At 46.5% G+C, this 23,903-nt stretch overlaps 10 protein-coding genes; 6 read left to right on the forward strand and 4 right to left on the reverse strand.

Annotated features, from left to right (window-relative positions):
- Window positions 1–167: 167 nt before the first annotated feature.
- GSBLH_T00001585001 (uncharacterized protein) lies at window positions 168–735 on the forward strand (the record flags this gene model as incomplete). The annotated part of the gene is made up of 4 exons (XM_013040011.1): window positions 168–302; window positions 332–394; window positions 425–552; window positions 582–735. The coding sequence occupies 4 exons, from the start codon at window positions 168–170 to the stop codon at window positions 733–735; spliced, it is 480 nt and encodes a 159-aa protein (XP_012895465.1).
- Window positions 736–3,157: 2,422 nt separating this feature from the next.
- GSBLH_T00006295001 (uncharacterized protein) lies at window positions 3,158–4,180 on the reverse strand (the record flags this gene model as incomplete). Its single annotated transcript, XM_013040012.1, has 5 exons — window positions 3,158–3,454; window positions 3,483–3,588; window positions 3,620–4,029; window positions 4,057–4,086; window positions 4,157–4,180. The coding sequence occupies 5 exons, from the start codon at window positions 4,178–4,180 to the stop codon at window positions 3,158–3,160; spliced, it is 867 nt and encodes a 288-aa protein (XP_012895466.1).
- A 424-nt stretch (window positions 4,181–4,604) lies between these two features.
- GSBLH_T00001586001 (uncharacterized protein) lies at window positions 4,605–5,230 on the forward strand (the record flags this gene model as incomplete). XM_013040013.1 has 4 exons in its annotated part: window positions 4,605–4,767; window positions 4,797–4,886; window positions 4,924–4,995; window positions 5,030–5,230. The coding sequence occupies exons 1-4, from the start codon at window positions 4,669–4,671 to the stop codon at window positions 5,228–5,230; spliced, it is 462 nt and encodes a 153-aa protein (XP_012895467.1). The 5' UTR covers window positions 4,605–4,668.
- Window positions 5,231–6,630: 1,400 nt separating this feature from the next.
- On the reverse strand, window positions 6,631–8,906 carry GSBLH_T00001587001 (uncharacterized protein; the record flags this gene model as incomplete). The annotated part of the gene is made up of 4 exons (XM_013040014.1): window positions 6,631–7,290; window positions 7,323–7,640; window positions 7,673–8,032; window positions 8,388–8,906. 4 exons carry the CDS (start codon window positions 8,904–8,906, stop codon window positions 6,631–6,633), a joined length of 1,857 nt encoding a protein of 618 aa, XP_012895468.1.
- Window positions 8,907–10,750: 1,844 nt separating this feature from the next.
- GSBLH_T00006296001 (uncharacterized protein) lies at window positions 10,751–11,301 on the forward strand (the record flags this gene model as incomplete). The annotated part of the gene is made up of 4 exons (XM_013040015.1): window positions 10,751–10,833; window positions 10,865–10,957; window positions 10,989–11,134; window positions 11,213–11,301. The coding sequence occupies 4 exons, from the start codon at window positions 10,751–10,753 to the stop codon at window positions 11,299–11,301; spliced, it is 411 nt and encodes a 136-aa protein (XP_012895469.1).
- A 1,357-nt stretch (window positions 11,302–12,658) lies between these two features.
- Window positions 12,659–15,078, forward strand: GSBLH_T00001588001 (uncharacterized protein; the record flags this gene model as incomplete). XM_013040016.1 has 9 exons in its annotated part: window positions 12,659–12,679; window positions 12,715–12,894; window positions 12,932–13,061; window positions 13,094–13,188; window positions 13,249–13,320; window positions 13,349–13,906; window positions 13,936–14,370; window positions 14,400–14,922; window positions 14,952–15,078. 8 exons carry the CDS (start codon window positions 12,659–12,661, stop codon window positions 14,691–14,693), a joined length of 1,785 nt encoding a protein of 594 aa, XP_012895470.1. The 3' UTR covers window positions 14,694–14,922; window positions 14,952–15,078.
- A 31-nt stretch (window positions 15,079–15,109) lies between these two features.
- On the reverse strand, window positions 15,110–15,738 carry GSBLH_T00001589001 (uncharacterized protein). XM_013040017.1 has 2 exons: window positions 15,584–15,738; window positions 15,110–15,547 (listed from the first exon to the last, which is right to left on the reverse strand). Exons 1-2 carry the CDS (start codon window positions 15,705–15,707, stop codon window positions 15,165–15,167), a joined length of 507 nt encoding a protein of 168 aa, XP_012895471.1. The 5' UTR covers window positions 15,708–15,738; the 3' UTR covers window positions 15,110–15,164.
- Window positions 15,739–16,180: 442 nt separating this feature from the next.
- Window positions 16,181–17,037, forward strand: GSBLH_T00001590001 (uncharacterized protein; the record flags this gene model as incomplete). XM_013040018.1 has 4 exons in its annotated part: window positions 16,181–16,445; window positions 16,478–16,720; window positions 16,755–16,833; window positions 16,862–17,037. Exons 1-4 carry the CDS (start codon window positions 16,338–16,340, stop codon window positions 17,035–17,037), a joined length of 606 nt encoding a protein of 201 aa, XP_012895472.1. The 5' UTR covers window positions 16,181–16,337.
- Window positions 17,038–17,539: 502 nt separating this feature from the next.
- On the forward strand, window positions 17,540–19,678 carry GSBLH_T00001591001 (uncharacterized protein; the record flags this gene model as incomplete). The annotated part of the gene is made up of 5 exons (XM_013040019.1): window positions 17,540–17,725; window positions 17,759–17,880; window positions 17,911–18,031; window positions 18,060–18,748; window positions 18,790–19,678. 5 exons carry the CDS (start codon window positions 17,540–17,542, stop codon window positions 19,676–19,678), a joined length of 2,007 nt encoding a protein of 668 aa, XP_012895473.1.
- Window positions 19,679–21,183: 1,505 nt separating this feature from the next.
- On the reverse strand, window positions 21,184–21,859 carry GSBLH_T00001592001 (subunit NDUFB9; the record flags this gene model as incomplete). XM_013040020.1 has 4 exons in its annotated part: window positions 21,184–21,351; window positions 21,385–21,440; window positions 21,478–21,548; window positions 21,582–21,859. 4 exons carry the CDS (start codon window positions 21,857–21,859, stop codon window positions 21,211–21,213), a joined length of 546 nt encoding a protein of 181 aa, XP_012895474.1. The 3' UTR covers window positions 21,184–21,210.
- Between the last annotated feature and the right edge of the window lie 2,044 nt (window positions 21,860–23,903).

Genomic DNA, 23,903 nt, shown 5'->3' on the forward strand with positions numbered 1-23,903 from the left:
ACAAATCTCAAAAGCGATATTTAACGCTTCCAAAACAGTTTTTACTTTTGAGACAACGTAATCGTCCACACCGATCTGGTTTCCATATACAATACATACCTTCCTCCCGTTATGTTCTTTCTCAAGTTTATCCACATACCTTGTGAACATCATAATTTAATTATACAATGAAGCTTTTTGTGGGAATACTGTTGCTTTTACTTACTCTCTGCCTGGCTGATGATTCGTTATTCGAACCAGGGACTCCAGAGAATCCTAAGGAAGATCTCCCATACAATGATGACGTGATGGTGAAAACGCTCGTACGTTTGCTTTCCCAAATCGAGTATAGTATATGCCTGAAGACTGTTCCGACATGGCTATGGATGGTGATTCTTTGGGAGTACACTACACTGTTTCCCATTTCTTGTGTCTTGAAACATAGGGGTATTTGTACAGAGATGGAAAGAAATTCGATTCATCTCTTGATCGTCACCGTATTTTCCCTGTGACACTGGGAGCAGGTCGAGTCATAAAGGGATGGGAGAAAGGACTTTGGGGAATGTGTGTTGAGTACTTGTGTTGCATTTCTTTGAGAGTAGGGAAAAGAGAAGACTTGTGATTCCTGCTGGATTGGCGTACGGAAACCGCGGAGCAGGAGATCTCATTCCTCCAGGTGCTACCTTAATCTTTGATGTGGAGCTGATTGGAATCCGGGGCAAGGGCAAATACGCCGACAAGTGGAATGTTTGTTAGAAGGAAACACTGCATTTCAATAGTATATGGTTCTGCGAGGGAATCTTCGCTTTCGACAGAATAGCCACAATCTTTTCGACCATCGAATTTCGCGCCTTCTCCACACCTTCATCGGGCAGCTTCTTCAAAATCGGCAGCATCCAATCCGGCACTTCCGTCGAATTCACCAGCTTCAGCACATCATCGGCGCCCTCCTCTTCCAGCAGCGACATCCGGCTCTGGAGCATCTCCTTGCTCAGCACAAGCTGCTTCGTGCCCTTATCTCGATTCATATTCGACGAGTTCATCCGCTTCATGAGCATTCGGTCCTCCATCGACTTCGGTTCGAACTACGCTCGGCATTTCCCACTCCTCCCTACGCCATACTGGCAGTACCGATGCAGACTCCCCAGCAGACCCTGCAGCTTCCGGTTCTGCGGGTTCACCTCCGCGTAGCGTCGCTCGATCTGGCTTTCTTCGTTGAGCGACGTCGGCGTCGCAAAAAACCGCGATTGCAGCTGCAGCAATCGCTCCCAGAGCGCGGGCGCGTTGGCCTCTCCGACCGCCTCGATGGCCTGGCGGAGGATAATGCGCGCGTTAGCGACGTGGCCGAGCTCGAGGAGGAGGTCGACCATGTCCATGACGTAGGTTTGGTCGATGGGCTCGCGCGAGAAGAGCAGGAAGCCGAAGCGCAGAATCGCCAGAGCGGACTCGGGCTGATGATTCACGTCCTTTTCGAGGCGAGCTGTGCGTGAGAGAGCGATGCACTGGCCTGCCCGCGGCGATGTACAGCGAAGGAGCCTTGCAGGAGAGGCGAGCGCGCTCGAACACGTCGCGCGCCGCTTGGATTCCGAAGTGGCGACGCGTGAACTGCTGGTACATGATCCACGGAACCGCGGTTTTGCAGTCTTTGACGAGGCGTCGATACTCCGACTCGGCTTTGCCGAGCTCGCCGATGGCCTCGAAGAACTCGCAGATCCGGATGCGAAGCAGAAGGCAGGTGGGCATAGCGGCGATGGCCTGCTCCATGAGGTCCAGCGCGCTGGCCTTCGCCACGCCGTAGGCGAATTCGATGCAGTAAAGCCACATATCGGGGCTGTACTGGCAGCAGCCGAGGCAGCAATGCAGACAGCGATCCATCCACGCCGCGAACGCAGAAGCCTCCAGTTGCATCGGGTTCGCGCGCTCGAAGTCGAGAAAGGCCATCCACGCCTGGACCTGCTCGTAGTCCTCGCTGTCGAGCTTGTGCATCGCGAGATTGTCCGTGCGAATGCGGCTCCACAGCGCGCAGCGACGCTCCGCACTACGCGTCATTCGCCTTTCAACGCGCAAAACACCGAGGACGCCAGGCTGAACCGCGCAAAGAACGGGGCCAGCGTTTCCTTGAGACGCTCTTGGCATTGCTGCGGGTCGGCGAGCTGGTCGGTGAGCAGCGCGCTCTCCATTTTCGAGAATTCGTCCCAGAACGACTTCACCGACGCCGTCGGAATCGCGATCACGCGGTGGTAAAACGAGCGCCACACATCGGGAGTGCGCTGAGCGATCGGCTTGCTGTTGAGGAACGCTTCGTAGGCGCGCCAGAGCTTGTCGGAGTCGGGGAAAAAGCCGACGGCGTCGAGAGCCGACTCGAAAACGGAGTCGATTTCGGAAGGAAGCGCGTCGGGGGTCGGGTTCCAGCGCTTGTCTTGGTGCTTGAGCTCGTAGAAGTGGCAGGAATAGAGATAGATGTCCACGTTGAGGCTCTTTGACATGTAGGTCGAGAGAAGCTTGCATTCATGAGTGTCTTTGCGAGTACCTTTTCAACGTTCTCGGGATGGTCGTTGTTCCTCTCCAATTCACAGTATAAACGCAGGAAGTAGCTGCTGGTAGGGAAATTCGTCATAATCTCGTCGAAAATCATCTTCGCTTCTTTGTAGCTTGTTTCGGTGAGACTATTCGCGAGACTTTTCCACGCTTGTTTGTCGAATTGATTTGTTCCCATTGCTTTCAGCGATTTGGTAATCTACGCTCGAATCCCGATTATTCATTCACATCTAAGTTTGTCTGACGCTTTTCAGAGCGCTTCGATGTGTCAATTTTTGGTTCTGTCGTATCTAGTCCATTATTCACAAAACCAGCAGATCGTACTTGATTGTGTAATCTCAATTTTATCTGTAAGCAAATCATTTATGCCAAACTTTGTACCCTGCGTTTTGACCACACTTCCTCAAAACCTACCACCAACGAGGTATCAATCATATCATCACAAAGATCATCCGAATCTGACATGGTTTCCCCTCAATTGATCTAAAAATAATTGAAACTGTTCGTTTGTGGGATCCCATCTGCTTCACCATGTGGTAGAACAAACACAAAAATGGACTCGGAAGCGATAAAGACACGTAAACGTGGAACCCCAGTTCTCTAGTATATGCAGCTTAAAGATGGAAAACTTCAATGGCCCCTAGTACATCATTCCACTTGATAATTGAATCTCTACAGAGTAGTCACTATAACAAAGCTGCGTTATTTCTCCATCCAGATCATATCTACAGTTTGTGGCGAGCAAAACGGGATCAGAGAATTCGTTCACATATCCCAAAACCTCATATCGTTTCAGCGCAGATCGTCTGTCTTCCGTAACAAACTTGCTCACATGGTCAACACTAAAAACGTATGGATTTCGTGGTTGTGGAATTCGGACTGAAAAAACAGGATCTACGGAATCCATAGGATAGCAATATCCCTTTTCTGAAGGAGGCTACTGATAAAGCGGTGAAATGGCAAACATTAATGGCAAGGTTCGGATCAACTTTTGCTTGTGATTTCGAAAGAGAAGAGGACGATGATGACGATAACGAAATGAAAGAAAAGCTAGGCGGCTTTGTAGTCCACCTGAAATTGACTTGGAGGGAAATGTTGCTACTTGGGTCCAGTTAAAACTTGACCTCCATTTTTTTCATATGCATAATCGATTCGATCTGTTCCATCAATCAGTACGCGTGACCGAATGGAAGCAATACTGGATTCGATGCTATGGAACAGAGTTTCAGCTTTTTCAAGTTGAGAACGAAAAGAATTGATTTGTTGCTCGTATTTGGAAAACTGGGACTGCATTTCTCGAAAGTTCGACTTTATTAGATCGTATTCAGCCAGGAGAGAAGCTTCGTCCGATGCGATTTGGCGCTGAATCGAGTCCATGCGCATCTTCGCATCTACAAACGCCGAATCGTACACACGGTCAAACAGATCATTTAGAGAAGACTCCGATATGGAGTTGGCGAGCTTCTCCACAACAGTAGTCATAACCTTAGAATCTCGCTTCAATTGGGCAATCTATCATATTAATATTCCCCATACTACGTTTAAATACTTGGCGATTCTGCGAATGAACTATAAAGAAGAACTACATCGTGAGGTGGAATCAAAATAGAATACAAATAAAAAGCAAATTGAAAACAACGTAGCAAACACCATCACTCTCCATTGTAACCACCGCTTCGTAAAAGTGAGCTAGATGAGACAAGAGAATACAATTCTACCAAATATTCTTCATCTACAAGAGACAGTCTCTCCGGTATGATAGTATCAGCGAGTTGGTCGTTTGGTTGCACGCTTCTCAGATTCTCCGTATGAATCCAATCAGAATCAGAGTCTGTCTCCTGGATATTCATGTTTTGCACTCTAAAACACTACACCAGAAATCGTTTGAATTTGAAACGATTTGGAAATGGAGAGTCAGAGGCCCTATAAGGCAGGAAGTTCTCCTGGGAAACTGCAGCGGTTGGGAAGAAAGCGCGATCCTCGGTCTGATTCTGAAGAAGAGCAGGAAAATGACCCTACCTCTCCTTCAGGTGGTATGGGTAATAAAAGGGGTACAATTGGGATAGTTTGATGAGGAATGTAGAGAAGTTGGACATTACAGATCTAGATATAGCTTATATGGCAATTTTTGAAGAGGGAAATCATGAATATATGAAAGAACGAGAAAACACGGATTCCGAGCGAATCCCTATTCCTCAACGACTTTATACATCATTTTTGGAATCTGTAGAGTCGGATGTGATGGAATATGTATGGTTTGCGAAGGGGGTATTGTGTAGTCAAATCACATTCGTCTCTACCGTCAATTAAAGCAAGAGCAATCAAAATTAAAGAAGAGAATCGCTGAAGAACGAGAAGAAGCCGTAAGGGTACTACTCTGCTACTGATAGTCTGTTAATGGTATAGTTAAAGCAGGAACGAGGGAAACTACAAGCCGAATTAGTGGTTCAGCGAGAGAAGAATGAAGAATTGCGCAAAGTATCTTGAGAAATAAGGGTGATGATGAGAGTAGAAGCGTGATGTACTGGAGAAAGCGGAAGACGTGAAGAAGCGAGTGAAGCAGATGATTTCCAGGAATGAAGTCACATGGGCGGTTCCCGATGTGCCGCTGTTGTTACATGGCAACTCGGCAGAGCTTTTGGACGCAATTAATAAATCAGTTGAAAAGAAAATCGAAAAATTAAAAGAAGAACAGAAGTGGACTGTTTGTTGAAAGATAGAATTGGAAGATAACTTGTTTTGACAGAATCTTCATGCCTCTCATTCCTTTTTTCTTATATCAAAATCTGTACTTTCGGTGTATATTATTGGGTGTTTTAATCTGTTTTTGTCAAGGCGCGAGTGAATTCTTCACCTGTTTATCTGATGGAAAAGAAATCCCCTCCAGATGGTTAAATGATAGATATTGTGACTGTGAAGACTGTAGCGATGAGAGTGAGACACATGTTGGAAACTACGGCCACTTTGAATGCGCAAATGAGTTCAATATATATGGGTAGTGTTTTCTAGTATATCTAATACAGAGAAAAGCGTCAACTAGGGAATATGTTTGTGGAAGACGGTATTTGTGATTGTTGCGACTGCTCGTATTTAGTGGATCGGATGTTTAATCGATTAGTGATGAAGGAAGAAACGAGCCGAGTCTCTGTGCTGAGATTAACCAGAAGACTCTGAATTCGCTTCAAGAGCAACTAGACAGACAAATCAATGGCATGAAGGCTATGGAGAACAGCACAAAGACCAAAGCACTTTTGAAACAACTCAAGAAGACCATCACATCGCTGAACCGAGAGTCGAAAGCATTAGTGGCATCCTATCACAAGCACGGAGGATTAACACAGAACAAAATGAAACGCTACCAGGACTTACAGCATTTCCGAGCGATTCTAGAAGGCGTGGAAGGCTTGATAAAGGAGAAAAACAAGCAGGCGTTGTTAAACATGTTCGGAGAACACCTTGAATTTCTGCCTCTTCTGTTTCACTGCCTCTACTCCTCCCCATTTGGTTGCCTATTTTTGAAACTATGTCACCGTAGGCGAGCAATCGATGAAGCGAGGAACGTCCAACTATTTCGATAAGACCTACTCGATCGAGTTCTGTCCTTTCCGAACCATCACGCAGCTCACGAATCAAACGAACACATGGAGGAAGCGAAACGACCAGTAGATCGATGCATTGTCGTTTTACGTAGCGTTCGACTGGGAGGATCGAAGGAAGAAGCCGCGAAGATCCGAGTTCCGAACGATGATTCGTGGGAATACACGCTGTTGGGGTCTCAGAATGCGTGGATCGAGCAGATTTCTGTTCCGAAACACCTCGAGAAGTTTCGAGAGAAGGGATCTCATCGCGTTCAGGTGTATCGTGGCGAAGACGTGTGTATCAACGGCAGCTCGCGCACTACGGTGGTCATTTATGAGTGTGGAGATCACGAGGAGATCGTGCAGTTCCGCGTAGAACAATTCCAATTGGAAGGCTCATGGGTAGGAGAACGGAATGTGCAACTACGAGATGCTTGTTCGCATCCCCGCAGCTTGTTCGCAGACCCAAATCGATCAACTGCAAGCTGCGATCCGCTCCATTGTTTCTTTCTCCTCCTCCTCTTTCACTGTTTGTTCAACAAACAAGGCAGTTGTAGACACGGGCGCCAAAGATGGTCGTTCCAACGCGGATGTTCGTGCTTCCCATCTTCACCGCGGTCTCCCAATCTCCAGACATACCCATGCTCAGCTCCAGAGAGCCAAGCTCGGGGTGCTTCTTCAAGAGATCGGCACGCAGATTGTTCAACTGCTCGAAATAGGGTTCAGGAGGCGCGTCCAGCTTCCCGACCGTCATAAGTCCCATCAGATGCAGCTTCGGGCAGTTGCTCAAAATGAACTCTGCCAGCGGAAGGCACTCTTCAGGGAGGCAACCACTCTTTCTAGATGTGAGACAAACGAAAAGGGCGCACGTCTCCTCGCCACTCGTGTGGACTTCAACGAAGACGTTCAGAGGGTCGGCGCGTTCAGCAAGAAGGCAGGCGGAATTAAGTTTCTCAGCCAGCTTGATGCTGTCCACGCTCTCGATTACCCAGAGGTTGGGGATCTTGCGAATCAATTGATTACACTTGCCACTTTGCAGGTGGCCGATAAGGTGCCAGCGAATATCCTTCGGAAGAGCTTCGGCCTTGTCCAACAACTCCTGGACATAGTTTTCGCCAAAGTCACGATGACCATAGTCGTACAACTCCTGAATCGCTTCAGCAGGCTTCTTCTTACTGACAGCCACGATTCTTGGCTACTCTTCATACCAACATCCAAAGAACATACTGCTGTCTTATTGAATTGCTGCGAGACCTCAGCAACGCGCTTTGCAAGCGCTACAAATCGAGTTACAACAGTTTCGGACATTTTAGGATCAAAAGAGAAAAACAATAAGTGAAAAGGGAAACATAGAAACAAGTAGAAAAAAGGAAAAAGAAAAAGAGAAGCGCCCACCGGGGGGCTCGAACCCCCGACCACCAGGTTAAGAGCCTGGCGCTCTACCGACTGAGCTAGACGGGCTTGTATGGGGTAAAAATATGTGTCTAACAAAGATTGCTTAGTGTGGGAGTTGATTAACTGTTGTAAGAAAACTGGTTGTCTCGTCTGATTACGGTATCGTTGAATAGAGAATCGACAGTGTCCGAATCGAGCGTGTCTTTATGACGTAAAATGGGCGTCACAACGTTTCCACTGGCAGTGAAGAGTGTTTGGAGATCAACAGGCACTTTGGATTCCTCCACAGGCGCTAGCTGAATGGAAATACCCAGAGTGAACGCACCGCCCCCTCGAATCTGAACAAACTTCTCGTTACAAGGAACAAACACTTCATGTGGCTCGACGACATTGTCCTGCGCATTGATTCCCAACTCCCCCGAGTCGTTCGACCCCCAGGCATATGCTTGCCCAGTGATCGAACTGTAAGCGATGCAATGCAGCATTCCACATGTGATATCTGTGATCATCTTATCGGAAAGCGACTCGACGCAGACAGGTCGCTACACTGGAAGCCATGGCTGTCCTTACAGTGGGAATATCTGGGTGTTGTGGGTCTGGACCCCATTGGTAGACTTGCCCAGACACGGTCAGGAGGAGGGCAAAGCGAGTGCCGGCAGCGATCCGTTTGATTTCCTCTGGAAAAGGGATCAAATGGGGAACAGAGAAGGTGGCTCGATTTTGCATGTACACGTCCTCGTCGACTTCGAGCATTCCCGAAACAAAGAGCTCGTTGTGATCACTGACAAAGAGCGAGAAGGTCTCTCCACAAGCGATCTGAACGATCCGGTAGTCAGCGAGTCTTTGGATAGGCACCGGAACGAACTAGATGTGATTTTGAGTCAATGCAATCAATACATAATCGATTCCCACATCGAGTCCTAGCTGGCCATAGAACCCATTTCCGCACGCATATACGATTCCAGTGGAGCCTAAAAAGAGGGAATGGTTTTGTCCGCAGCTGACGGACTGGATATCGACTCCCTTCAGCTTTGCGATTTGGAGTGGTTGTGATGACGACAACACATTGAGCCCTTGTCCCAGCTGTCCATACATGCCTCCTCCCCAGCTGTAAACGCTTCCATTGCTGCAGATGCAGACATTATGGAATCCTCCACATGCAATGGAGGCTACAGGCAGATTCTGGAAAGTTGGGATTCGCTGTGGGTCGCTGTCTTCGACGTCGCTACCGAAGCCGAGCTGGCCATATGAATTGGATCCCCAAGCGATGATTTCTCCGTTGTCGACGAGACAGAGAGAGTGCGATGTTCCAGCCGCTATCTGGATGGGGAAACAGCAGGGACTAGACAGCATCGCGAGCTTCGAAGGAACAGCGATGAAGGGTTGGGTGCGAGCGTGTCCGAGCTGCATTTTCATATTGTTTCCCCATGTGTATAGCGAAAACTACGTGGAAGGATCGAATGGAAAGAGATACAACAAAGGCTTCGGAGTGAGAAACTTCGGAGTGCGAGAAATCGGAGCGACTTTGCGTGAGAGAGGAAGGTAGGGGATTTAGCAGAGAGTTGTGCTTACTACCGCTTGTGCTGGAGCTGATGCTAGAAAAGTCCATTGTGCGGGGAATAATGCGAGGCTCGCGATTTGTCTCAGCTGCGTTGATGCACATTGTGATGTCGAGAGGAGCAGGGCGATGGATTTGCCTTTCAAAATAGGAAGTGGGCATTGATGTTGGCGCATGTTGTTGTTGCTGTTGTTGTGGTGGTTGTTGTTGTTGCTGAAATTGTTCCTGTTGTGGTTGTAATTGTGGTTGTGGCTGTTCTTTTTGTAGGAATTGCCTGTTGTATTGGAGCTGAAGCTCACGTAGTTGTTGGTGATAAGAAGATGACTCGAGTTGCCGTGATTGTTGATGCCATGATTGACTTTTTGTATCTAGATGATATTGCGAACGTGACTGTGATTGTGGCTCTGGTTGTAGTTGTAGCTGTGGTTGTGGCTGCGGTTGTGGCTGTGGTTGTGGCTGTGGCTGTGGTTGTGACTGTGACTGTGGTTGTGACTGTGACTGTTGTTCTGAAGGAACATTGAACAGATTAATACCTCGAGCAGAGGCATTCTTTAACTCGACAAACCACTTCAGCGTATGTTCTGAAGAAGGAAAACGAAACTCATACTAGAAGTCAAACACTACTCCATAAATCACTTCTCGATGTGTTTGAATGCTTAATACCGTGTTACTCTTACGTGATATCTTCGCATACGACATGTCGATCACATTGAGGGGTAGATTCTGGTCTCCCTGCTTGCGAGAAATAGGATATCGCAGAACCAGCAATCGACAACCTACTAACACTAGATATCGCTGTGCCCACAGCCTCTTTCCTTGCTTATCGGCACTTCCCTCCATATATCTACGTCTCATCAATCGAGAGTTCTCTACAATCGATAATACCAATCAGTGACAGAAAAATCTTGGAAAAGCAGAATACCTAGGCGTGATGCACGATGGCTACAGATACGATTTAATACAGATACAAGTAGACAGCACATGCGAGCATTGATCGCGCTGAATGATTGGGGAAGATATGTACTAAGCTGAAAAACACGTAAAAAACCACACTTTTTATAATAGATTGTCATAAGATTAGGGTCGAATACGTTTTGCGTAAATGAAATAATCTGACTGAGCGGTACAGATTGAATCTACACTGATAACCCTGTTAAATATTATACGGGAACTCCCTTTCCCGAGACACGAAATGTGAGACGATCATTTACCGTGAGTGTAATCTAAATAATACAATGCTGTGTAATCAGTACATCAGTCACTCCGTCTGGCGATACTACCCCAAAAGAAACAAAATTATTAGTGTCCGTACTTGTTAACATCATTATGTTTCCAAAAATTTGGATCTCTAGATACTAACTTAGGGTTGCAGTCACGTGACAACTGATTTAATGTGATTTAGGGCTGTAACAAATCCCATAATATCACATATAGAAATAAAGCGCGATTCCATTTGTTTCAGGTTGATAACACAATGATCAAACTAGAAAAAGGAGTTAGGGTCAATATTCGGAATTCCAAAAATCAAAGACTTGTCAGAAAGGAGGCAAAATGTCCTTTTCACTTAATAATCGGGCAACTGAACTGCTAAAAGAATTGAAAAGGAGCGAATGGATCCCAAAATTCAATGTTTGAACGTTGCTACCTGTTGAGTTTTTAGGATGAGGCAATGAATCACTTATTTGATGACATCGATGATTCTATGCGAGAAATTATACAAATCTATGATGGAATGGAAACTCTAGAGTCACTTCCTCTGGAAGAAGGAAGTGACGAAGCTGCATCGTACTTTCATTGGATCGCTACTACGTTTTAGAAAGAAAGAAGAGGAATTAATTGGATATAGTGCTATTTTAAATTTAAATCATGGAGCTCTCTATTATTCCAAACGCTGCATGCTCGCTTATCTGTACTTTTTCGTTTCGTGTATTTTTATATAGAAAAGAACGATTAGACCGAATTCGCCAAAAGCGATGGGCTAAAGGAAATGTATTAACGGAGCAAGAGCAAAGTTTAATGAGTAAGGAGGAAGTCAACTACTTCCAACAGTATGATTCTCTACTGAGCAGCTATATGCAACACACAGGTTTCGATCTCTCTGCTGTTGTTTTTATTTGTGCTCTGCTCATTTAGAATATATATCCTCCTCGTAGTCTCTTTGTAGAAGTCACTGCGACCTGCGATTATGGGGAAATTGTCACGACTTCGGGAACAATCAACATATCCTGTTCTATTCTCTATGCTTCGAGCTAGACCCTTAATAACAGCTTGAGAAAAACAGTCGTCACTATCTGCGTCTGTCAGACATTGAGTATTTGGTTCGACAGGGCGTGCTGGTGGTTCGTAAAACGAAATAGTTGTTTGTGTTGTTTGTTCCAGAAATCGAAGCTATTTTTGTCAATTCATTTGATTTTAACCCTTCGTATGTCTCAGAACCGAGAGAAGAAAAAGATTGCACTGAAGACAGTGTACGCGCACGTCATTCGTGCGAAACTGTATGGTGTGCTAACAGTGAATGCGCTGGAAGGGATTATGAATGAGATTGACATTATGCTTTCTCACGATTATCAATGTAATTTTTGAAAGAAAGGCGCTATTATCATAGTTCCTATCGACGTGTTTTCTCCTCGTTTCAGACGCTTCCAAAATGGAGAGCTGAAGCCTACCAGCTATGGAGATCATCTGGACCGTGCTGCCAAGAGTCTTTGCAAAGATATTCACGCAACAGTGAGTATAGAGCTATTCAATACACAGGCAATCAAAGTACGATCGAAATAACTATTGTGGTAATTCATAGAAAGTGATAACATCGATCATTCGAAATGTGCATGGAAGCGAGAGAGACGAGATGATTGAATGGCTCAGTCAGCCTAACGACGTGATTCTTAAGTCGCCACGCTATGAGAGTTTAATCAACGACACCTGTCTGTACTACTACAAGGCATCAACAAGCAACATAAATGAAGACACACTGGCGTTCGTTCGCCGCTCAGCCAACGAGTTGATGCGAAATAAAGCTTCGAAAGATGCGCTTATCAAGAAACTGCGCCAGCAAGGACAAGTCAGCGTAGAGAATCCACAACTGGGAGAGGACATGCAGAATTCGATTCATTTGAATGAGATCGTGACTCGCAACTCTTATGTTGGTGATGTGAGTACGGTGGATCCTTCGCAGCTTGGCTATATTATTCCCACCGGTGTGCAATAATTGGAATTGTTTTTTTAATACATATGACTATCAAAGAGGTCAGAATCACTGAACGCTCATTTCTCAATAGAAGGCTGTTTGGACTCTCCGATTGCTATTTTAATGTATCATTCGAGTGGAGCGTGTGATGTTGTAGAGAAAACCATGTCCGATTTACTCGGTAAGTTTATGAGCTTTCTAGAGCTAAAGAATGTTGGATTTGTGTGATTTTGTTGAGGAGATAGGGCGATGCTCCTTCATATATGGAACGATTTGATGATTTGCTTGGCAAGGACCAAAGACGCTTAATAATAAATATTGATGAGATCCGTGTGTTCGACAGTGAATTAGCGAATGCGTATACTCTACTTGTTGCGCGTACTGTATAGAATATTGAATGACCCAATTCAAACTCTGAGTATGATGGAAAAGGAAATCAATCGAGTATCCTCTCGTCCATCCAGTGCTTTATTTCCTAGCTTGCTCGAAATCGCAGCACCAAGTTTTCCTCTTCTGCCATCGACGCTCCTTTCCATATCGGCCTCACGGGCTCTGTGGGTGCTCACCTGGTGAGTCCTCGTCAGCTCCACACCGAGCTGTTCACGAAGCTGGTTTGCGTCGAAGGCATTGTGACCAAGACCTCTCTGGTGCGTCCCAAAGTTTCTCTCTCTTTTCTTTTCGTTTTATTTTACTTAGATTCTCCGCAGTATCCACTACTGCCCTGAAGGCCGTATCAAATACTACTACAAGGACTACGTGGACATGCTCTCCGCTACCGACAACATCGCTCCTACCAGCAGCGTGATTCCTCTCACCAACAACGAGCGTTCGCTTCCACGTTTCCCCTTTCATGCGCAGAACAAACGCTCGAGTTTGAATTCGGCTACTCCAAATACGTCAATTTCCAGACCATCACCATCCAGGAAATGCCCGAGCGCGCTCCCTTCGGCCAGGTTTCCCCGTTTCTCCCTTTTCACGTCTAGGTTTCCCCGTTTCTCCGTGTTGAGGTGTAGTTGCCCCGGTCAATCGACGTGGCGCTGAGCTACGATTTGGTGGACCGTCTGAAGCCGGGCGACCGCGTGCGCGTAGGAGCGAGGATTGCGTTGGATGCAGGTGTTCGGCGTGTACAAGCCCATCGCTCCCACGGCGTCCTCGCTGTCGGGGAGCTTCCGGTCGATCGTGGACGCGAACAACGTGCAGCTGCTGAGCGGGTCGATCGACGCGTACAACTTCACGGCGTCGGACATCGGCCTGCTGCGCAAGTTCTCGCGCAACCCCGCGCTGTTCGACATCCTCGCGGGCTCCATCGCGCCGTCCATCCGCGGGCTGGAGCCGGTGAAGCGTGCTCTGCTGCTGCAGATGCTGGGCGGCAAAGAGCAGTCGCTGGCGAACGGCATCCACCTCCGAGGCGACATCAACATCCTCTTGGTGGGCGATCCTTCCTGCGGAAAGTCGCAGTTGCTGCGGTTTGTGCTCAACACCGTGCCGCTGGCTATCAACACGACCGGACGCGGCAGCTCGGGCGTGGGCCTCACTGCGGCCGTGGTGAAGGATCAAGAGACGGGCGAGCGCCGGCTGGAGGCGGGAGCGATGGTGCTGGCGGACGGCGGCGTGGTGTGCATCGACGAGTTCGATAAGATGAGCGAGACGGATCGCGTAGCGATCCATGAAGTGAGCGAATTCGATGGAATCGAGGGTAGGTGATGGAGCAGCAGACCGTCACGATCGCGAAGGCGGGCATTCATTGCTCGCTCAATGCGCGCTGCAGCGTGCTGGCGGCCGCCAATCCCGTCTATGGGCAGTACGATACCAGCAAGCGGCCGCAGGAAAACGTGGGCCTGCCCGACTCGCTGCTGTCGCGATTCGATCTGCTGTTTATCGTGCGCGACGAAATGGACGCGCAGGTCGATCGGTCGATCGCCAGCCACGTGCTGCAGATGCACCGATACGTGCGGCCTGGGCGTGAAAACGTGCCCGAAACGGGGCAGGGCGATGCGGAAGAGGAGGAGGAGCACGTCCCCGACCTCAAGGAGCAGTACGTGAAGAACTTCCGAGGCTCGTCGTCGAGCGAGTTGCCGGTGCTGACGACGGATTTCTTCCGCGCGTACGTGCGATTCGCGCGCACACGCGACCCAGTAGCGATGGAGGAAGGGGTTGAGCGCAGATTTTGACGGACGACGCGATCAAACTGCTGGTGGATAGCTACACGGAGCTGAGGCAGAAGGCGGACAACAAGACGCTGCCGGTGACGGCGCGAATGCTGGAGACGCTGATCCGATTGAGCACGGCGCACGCGAAGATGCGATTGAGCCAGAAAGTGGAGCGGAAGGACTGCGAGGAGGCGCTGCGGCTGGTGGAGTTCGCGCTGTTTAACGACGCGGAGGTGATAAAGAAGAAGCCGCGGAAGAAGCAGACAGAGGATAAGGAAGTGGTGTGTAGGCGAGGAGAGAAGAGATGAAGGATAGTTAGCGATGAAGAGCAGGGCGAGAGCGAAGCCAAGAAAGTGGAGACGAATGAGAATGAGAATGAGAATGGAAATGAGAATGAGAATGAGGGTAGAATGGAGGAAGAAAACGTGGAGGATGAGGTGGAAGTGAGCGATGAGAAATTCGGAGCGTTCCGAAGCGCGTTGAGCAAACTTTACATCTCGCGTAGAGTCGATTCGATGACTCTGCAGGAGATTCTGGGTAGAAGTGAAGGGAGGCATTGAGGGTAGAAATCGCACCGTCGTTGCAGTTGGGAGAGAAGGAAGTAAAGAAATGTCTGGAGAAGATGATCGACAACAACCAGATCATGGAAAGCGAGGGAGCGTACTATCGCATCTAATCTATCATAGAATGGGAGTTTGTTTGTTTTTAAAGTTTGTTTTTAAAGTGTGTTGGGAAAGAAACAACGCAAGGCAGATATTCTTCTAACCACGTCGGCGCGATTACTTCGCCTTGTCCAGAATGATTCCATCGTACGTCTTCTTGAACCACTCCATGGCCTCCTCGCGAGTCACCTTGTGAGAATAGCCAATGCGGCTGCGCTGAGCCTTACGCTTGCTCACACGGCCACCAGGACGAGCCAGCTGCACGTAGAAATCCATACCGAAGATACCGGTGTTGGGATCGTACTTGATACCCAGATCAATGTGCTCCTGAATACCAAAACCGAAGTTTCCGGAGTCGGAGAAGTTTCTCTTCACCAGCTCGTACTCCTTCACCTTCAGACCACGCTCAAGGATCTCCAGAGCCTTCTCACCACGAATGGTGGCGTGCACAGAGATCTTCTCGTTACGACGGATGGAGAAGGAACGAATGGTGAAACGGGCTAGAATGTAAGCACCTCCCACTCAAATCTCCCTACCCTTTCCGTAAATGGGCTCCTGACCAGAAATCTGCTGGAGGACACGAGCGGCCTTGGAGACAGCATCTCCAGATTCACCAACGCAAATGTTGATGACGAGCTTCTCAACTCGGATGTTACGCATGACGTTCGATTTATCGCTCTAAAAAGGCATGAGCACAGGCAAAAGAAAACAAATTGCGTACCATGATTTAGGTGAGAGTATTTGCCTTCAAATATGAGGGAAAGGAATTGTCCACGAACGAATCGTTTATATAGGTTATTTTAGATATTCTATATTCTGCCGTGCCTAACAGTTTTGGACTGATTTCAAGCAAAATAAAATTTATCTCGATGTCGTTCAGCGGTAGAACGGATAAAAATGCATATCGGAGAGTATCTGTGATTATTAACATAGGAATACTGTTACGTAATCGAACAATTTCCCATGCATGATCTCTTATCACTGATAATTATCCACCACTTAAAACACACATTCGCATTTCGGTTGTTGATTTTGAAAAAACCGCGATTATACACACTCATTGTTCCACAGTCATTTCTTCATTTCGAGTCGATCGTAGGTTCTTTGCACATTATCTTGTTAACCTTGCCCACACTCGAACATTGCACTTACCAAATCTTGTAGATAATGCAGAACGACGATATTTTTGAGCAAGTCCTTTGTCGTATTCGTAGATGCTACGTTTACAAGATTCCCCCACGAAATACGGGTATGGGATACCGTGCTGCTGGTTGGACGAACCAGATTTGGATGGGCTCTCTGACTGTCGTTCTCAGAGGCAAGAGCTGCTTCGTGGAGCTCATTGACGACAACAAGAAGGTGTTTGCTTCTACGATGATTCGTGATGATGGTCCTTCTGTATGATTTCGGCTAGTGGCACGACTCTGTAGGTGATCGAGCCCGTGCTGGATTCTTCTCGTTACTTCGTGATGAGAATCGAGAAGGATCGCAAGAAGGCTTACATTGGTGTCGGTTTCCAGGAGCGTTCGGAGGCTCTGGACTTCAAAATTGCTCTGCAGGAGTACAAGAAGTACCTGGATGAGCCCGAGTACGAGGATGACAGTGAGGAGCAGGACTACTCTCTGCAGGAGGGAGAGACGCTTCACGTGGAAGTGTCCATCAAGAACAAGAAGGTATTTTGACGTTTGTTCCGCTTCTAAATCCCAGAGACACAACAAACGCAAGGTCGAAGACGCCATTGATGTTGATGAGAACGGCACCTTGGCTCCTCCTCCAGAGACTGGACGTAGATTTACTCTCCCTGTTTCATGTAGGTCGTCGCAGAGCGCGTGGTAGCCGCAGAAAGGCTGCGGAGGAAGAGGAAGACATGATGGCTGCAGCTCCTGCGGCGGCCCCGAGAGCGGCCCCGATGGCTCCGATGGCCCCAATGGCTCCGATGGCTGCTCCGGCTTCGACTGATTTTGAGTGGGATCGTGTACGGATGGTATGAGGTGTAGTTTCTTCAATTTCTAAGGAAGTGTTTCTTTGTAGTGTTGTTTGTTCGAAAAAGAGAGAGTGAGGATTGGGAGGGTATTGTGTTCCTCGCGTAAGAGTGCTTTTAATTGGAGAGAATGAAAGTTGGAGATGAGTTACGGGCATTCAATGTAAAAATAGGACGATTCTTCGATAGAACGTTATGCTTGTTCTCTAGGACCAGTTATATATTTGTACTTTATCAAATGTCTGGGCGGACTAGTGTATCTTCAATACCTCAGAAGTTTTCAGTGACTCTCCCTAACACGGAAGATGCGTCTACTAATTCCGTTGGGCACATGTATTTTTGATGACTCCTAGGGAGCGATTCATCGTCATCCTCTTGCTGTTGATCACTTAGAAAAGTCGTACAGTCCCGAAGTAAACACTCTCCTGGATAACTTTTTGTTTGCATTTCAAATAGTGGGATAACCGAGCAGACATGCCTACAACCTAGACCCCCAAGCCAATTTTGTGGGATGGAGACCCATAGTCGATGGAGTAGCTCAACCCTACACATTTTTAAAGTACGTATTCTGACCTATCTGCTCAGACGCAGTTACGAGGAGTCTAAGAAGCGTATTGAGGCCTACAGCCGTGCTATTGCCAAGTATGATTTCCTCTCTCAGACCGGTGGCTATGAGAAGCGAGCGGACGGTTCCCCGGTATGTTTACCACGTATTCTGCTCATTATTCAGATCCAAACCATGGGGCATTTCATGAAGAACTCGATGCCTCTGCTTCTCTCCCAATTCGCTGTCTGGCGTCTCAACGGCACCGTCGTGCCTCTCTACGACACGTTAGGCATCGAAGCCATCACGTAATGATTTCCCCTCTCTCCTCCCCTCAGCCACGTTTGCTGCGAAGCCGAGCTCAAGACCGTTCTCTGCAGCCCGGCCTCCGCCGCCCTCCTCCTCCGCAGCATCCCCGACAGTCCCAACCAATTCTCCACGCTCCGCTCCCTCATTATCGTACCCATTCCCGCGGTTTTCGACCCAGGCCGATGGCCCGATCACTGCGGAGCTGCAATCGCTCGCGGCGTCCTGCTCGATCTCTCTGTTCTCGTTCGAGGAGCTTCTATCAGAAGGCGCGTCGCTTCCGGACCCTCCGATCCCCGCGGTGAGCGGTTCGGACGTGTGCATGATCTGCTACACGTCGGGAACGACGGGTGCGCCGAAGGGCGCGCTGATCACGCACGCGAATCTGGTGTCTGTGGGCGCGGTGTGCAAAGCGTACATCGACGAGATGAGCCATTTCGGGCGGAACGACTACTACATTTCGTACCTGCCGATGGCGCACGTGTTCGAGCATTTCATGCAGACCGCCTGCATCGCCGACGGCATGGGCATCGGGTTCTCCTCGGGCGACACGCGGCACATCGTCGACGATTTCAAGGCGCTGCGGCCCTCCGTGTTCGCGTCCGTCCCGCGGGTTTTGGAGCGACTCATCGGGAAGGTGAAGGAGGCGGTGGCGGAGAAGAACGTGTTCGTCCGCTCGCTCTTCCACATGGCGTTCAGCGCGAAGAAATCGCGCATTCTGCAGAGTAACACCAACCAGTGTCCGCTGTGGGACTCCCTCGTTTTTAAGCCCGTGCTCGCGCAGATCGGGCTCGACAATGTCCGCGCCATGGTCACTGGCTCCGCTCCCATCACCGCCGAGAACCTTCTCTTCCTCCGCGTTCTCTTCCTGTACTTTTTCTTTCTTTCTTTCTCGCGCGCTCACCGCGTAGAACGAACGTCCTGCAGGGACTGGGCGCCACGGAGACGAGCGGCGGCGCGTGCGTGTCGCTGCCCACCGACTTCAACACGTTCGACCACTGCGGCAGTCCGATCCGCTGCATGGAGGCCAAGCTGGTGTCGGTCCCGGAGATGGGCTATTTGGTGACGGACACGGTGCACGGCCGCGTGGTGGACAGCAGCGGCGCGGTGCAGGCGGAGGGAATCCCCTGCGAGGGCCGCGGCGAGGCGTGCTTCCGCGGCCTGAACGTGATCAAGGGGTACTACCGACGGCCCGAGATCAACGCGGTGACGTTCGACGCGGAGGGCTGGTACCACAGCGGCGACATCGCGATCTGGAACCAGTACGGCGGCCTGCAGATCGTGGACCGGAAGAAGGACATCTTCAAGCTCTCGCAGGGCGAGTACATCTCTCCGGATAAAGTGACCGGCGTGTATCTGGGCTGTCCGCTCGTGGGGAATCTCTACGTGTACGGAGACAGCTATCAGTCGTATCTGGTGGCCGTGGTGGTGCCCAGCGAGGAGCATCTGCGCGCGGCGCTGAGGGAGCGCGGGATGGGCGAGCTGGAGGGACGGAGCTTCGCGGAGCTGTGCAGCGAGCCCGCGGTGAAGGCGGTGGTGTTCGAGGAGATGGGGAAGGTCGCGGACGCGTCGAAGCTGTGCGGGTTTGAGAAGGTGAAGAACATCTTTTTGGACTGTGAGCACTGGACCATCGAGAATGGAATGCTCACGCCCACGATGAAGCTGAAGCGGCTGGCGTCTCGCACCAAGTATAAGGAGGTGATTGAGGCTTTGTACAAGGAAGGGGTGTATAATCCGAAGGCGAAGTGGATTGTTTGTTGGAGAAAGGTTGGGAGAGGAATGGAGAGGGTGAGAGGGTAGTTATCTATGAGTATTCGATTGATGGAGTCGAAAAAAGAAAGGGCAGATTCACCCAATCGTTTACAGAGCGTTTGCAATAATAGGTATTTGTGAATAGGAATGAAAGCAGTGATGATATTGTTGGATCGATTAATTGCAAATAACGCGTTAAGAAGCAAAAGAATAATGATATGAATGAGGGTGATCCATTCCTTAATGATCCTGAATTTTAGATATGTATTCTAATTGCACACTACATGTTGGCTACCTGGATCCTATTTTTGTCTATTGAGATTTATAGTTATTTTTTATGGTATATAACATGCATAATAAAGAGACAATGTTTTCAGGTATCTAGAGAGGGAATTCTGGGATGGGTAAATGTTCACACATGCACTGTCGATGAACTGAACGATAAGATTGAGCACAACCAAAATATAATCCAAGATGCTTGGAGATCTGTATCTTTTGCGAGGAGGATATTAGCAAAAAATAGCTCAATTTCGAAAATGCATAGCAAGATTTCAAGCAGACATGCGAGCCAGCGAATGAATGCAACGATTTATTTTCGTCCGAGTTGTAATTAGCAGTATGCAATTATCTCTATGACGATTATGATGATGCGCTGAACATTCGAATCGAGCTCTTGAAGGATAGGTCAAAGATGTCTTCGTACCCCACTTGGATGAATTGTTACGCCAAATACCTTCTTGCAGTGCTCAGTATAGATCCCAAAGAAATATGCGTAGAAACAACGAAAATGATCTTGAAGAAGTTCCCTCGAAGCTTGGATATCATTTTTGTTTTCGTTACTGTCGAATATCTATTTTTTGATCCCAAGGACTTCTTATTCCTCATCGATATGGTGATCGAATACATTGTTGAGTGAGGAAATTGGAGGAAATGGAACAGTCGGACCCATTTCCTCGTGTTGTTTCCTGTTTGGTTCTGTGATAACGAGATGGGATTGAGACCCTATTCGAAAAGGTGAGGATTGTCCAGTGAATTGATTTGTTGGGTTATCCCAGAATTCGAGAAGACGTTAAAGCTCCATCCAGTACACTTGGTGGTAAATACAATCAGAGGAATGAAGTGTTAGCGAAGTCATTATGAACCAAAGCTTTTTATGATGGCGGCGAATTGGTAAAAGCGACCAAGTTATGTGATGAATGCATCGAACAATCAACAGATTTTCGTATGCTTATCAGTCAAAGGCGACGGGAATGCGTAATCTTGATCGTATTTATTTCTGGTCGAATCGCTGGTGTCGAAGTATATTAAAGCAACCCCTATTTCATTAGATGGCACATATTAGTACCATGAACTTCACTAAAAACGTTTGCTCCTAACGATATCCATTTGTATCAAGAAACTATAAACGTTAACTTTTTTCGGAAGACGGAATAGTGTTATCTATGAACGGAATATCACACTATTGAAACAGATTTCAAAGTCATTAGTCTTCTTCCATTCAGTGAACCTCCCCCTATTGATCTATACCAATGTTTGAGTCAAACAAAGCACAACGCATTCTATAGATTTCAATAAACAAATTAAAAGCCGAAGATTCTCTTTCCAAGGAAATCCACCAAGATAGGATCATCATTAGGTCTCCAATTGTAGGGAGTACCATCGGGATGGATCGGAACAACACTCTCTTCGACTTCCTTGGGAACACCGTGAGGATATACCACCTAGACATCACTGGCTTTAAGAAGCAATCTCACATTCAATGGAGGAGGAGCATTACGCATGTACGTAGCTCCACCGGGATACCAGGACTCTAAACGTAAGCAAACACAACAATCAAAATGACTTACGAACATACGGATCGGGGTGTGCCATACTCTCATACTCCTTGAGTCCAGCTTCCAAAAGAGCTTTTGCCTCCCTACCTATTAGCAAACACCATCTACTAATCTACGGAGAGTTAGGATCTAAACTTGCATTATCGCGGAATCGCTTTCTCAGCTCTGTTGCTTTTTCCATGAAAATATCGCGATCTGTGCTCCACGACATCAAACACTTCAGGCTGTGCTTATAGAGGCGACACACCTGCTGCTGATGAGTAAGGACCTCCTTCTTAATATAGGGAGCAACGGCAGACAAGAAATGGCTGTTCATATCTGTTTTTATACCGAAAATGGAGAAAGAATAGGTTCCAGAGAATCCCGTAAAATCTATTAAAAACCGCGGTTTCATGGAGAAAGCCTTTCTATTGATATTTCAAATAATAATATATGCAACAGTTGTGTAGCAATTACGCTGTAATAGACTATACATATATGTGAAGTGAGTAGTCAGTGGTTTCTTGAATAACTTACATAATTTGTATATATATCAGCAGCAATATGAATATATGGCTTGTACAAAGTGATTGAGTATGGGAGAAAATTGCTGATAGAAATGTGTATAATAGCTCCGAAATAGTAGGGAAGAATGGCGCTAACCGAATGTTCCATAATTATTATTGTCATAGAATTACAAAAAGATAATATTTCTATCATGATAATAGGCATGAGGTTGGTTGTGGAAAATACCTAAATAACACGAATGAGTAATAGGGAGAACAAAATTGACAAAGAATCGGAAAGAACGACAAAGAGGGAACGGAAAAGCATACCAGGAATATGTATGGAATAGGGTAAGCGAATATCATGAAACACCCTAATCTGTTTAACGATTAAAGGAATATGCACCACTGTTTTTAGAACAACTTGACAATTCAAGAATAACACAAATCCTTAATAATATATTTTGCAATATATGGATGTATACATATTAAAGCATCGATACGTCAGCACACATAGGAATGAACGGATAACAACGCACATTGTTTTCTTTTGGATTTCTATTTTGAAATACACTTCTACTCATGCAATGTTGTATTACATTCCATTTCGTTAAAGTCGACATCACTAACTCTAAGGTACAGCAAAACCAGTTCATATCAATCATCCGATTGTATCAAAACCAAATGGTATTAAAATATTTCTTAGAAAACAATAAATGTGAGATAACGATCATAATAATACACATCAAGCTTATTATATCCATAAAAAGGAGGAATGATAGGATTGGAATAATACTCATAAAATGTGTTATTAAGCGGTTATTGTGATTTTCAACGAAAAAACGAACACCCTATTTGATTAAGTACTTACAATAGTTAATGATTGTGATAATGAAAAATCGGCTTTAGAGAGATAGGTAATTTAATGTACAAATATAAAATGCAGTAGAAAACAAATGAGTTTAAAACAAAACTGCAATTAATCAACATGCTCCCAATCATTAGATGATTAATCAGTGAATCAAGTCGATCTCAAAGAATTACTCTTTGATTGGGACAAGATCAGCTAGAATAGAAGAAACATCTATGAATCAAATGCAATCAATCAAACTATACTCGAAATTGATTTCGTTTGAACAAATTCAAATGACTTAGGTAGATTGACAGTTTGAAGAGTTGGAATATCTATATTTTATTTACGCTTTTATATTCTTATTACTCTCTAAAGTCACTACACGAGGCAGTTTGAAACTGGTCCATTTCGCATTGATAGATGTCAGATTTGGAAGATCTATAAAGTAAATCATTTCGAATCAATTCATTATTACTTCGCATTGTCAAGGAACATGATTCATCACCTTCTGTTCCTCGAAGTGCATAACAACCAAGATCAATGGATTGTAATGATGGAAGATCTACATCAATCATTTCATTCAAATTCATTCAATACTTTCGATTATTGTTGATGTAGAAATATCAAATGTCCATTCGCCTAATGTAATGGATTGTAGCTTTGGAAGATCTAATCATTCAAAAATACAATACTTTAGCAATACCTCGAATCACAAATGAACTATTGTAGAAATTGTATGATACATTTTCAGCATCACCAATTTTTATAGATAGTAATTGTGGTAGATTCTTCAATTCAAAGGCTCCAGCAAAATCACTGAAACTATATTCACCTATTTGAATCGATTCCAATGATTCACAATTCAATATATGGAATGATTTCGATTTATCATCCCCAGCACTATTCTTATTCTGAGTAAATGAATTCTGACCTATTTTGATAGTTTTCAATCGATTCAATCCATCGATTTTGAATGTTTTCACTGATTCAAAACCATCATTCCCGATTTCGATTGATTCCAAATTATACAACAATGAAACATCCCAATCAACCAATACACAATTGTCACTTAGTTTCAAATGTTTCGTTCCGATATTCAG

Source organism: Blastocystis hominis (assembly GCF_000151665.1).
Source record: "Blastocystis hominis, Singapore isolate B (sub-type 7) whole genome shotgun sequence assembly, scaffold_12".
Taxonomy (NCBI): domain Eukaryota; class Bigyra; order Opalinata; family Blastocystidae; genus Blastocystis; species Blastocystis hominis.

Coding starts and splice junctions, on each gene's coding strand:
- GSBLH_T00001589001 (XM_013040017.1), bottom strand. CDS start 15,707: ATGCGTAACATCCGAGTTGAGAAGCTCGTCATCAACATTTGCGTTGGT. Junction 15,548..15,583: donor GGAGCCCATTTACGGAAAGG/GTAGGGAGATTT, acceptor CTTACATTCTAG/CCCGTTTCACCATTCGTTCC.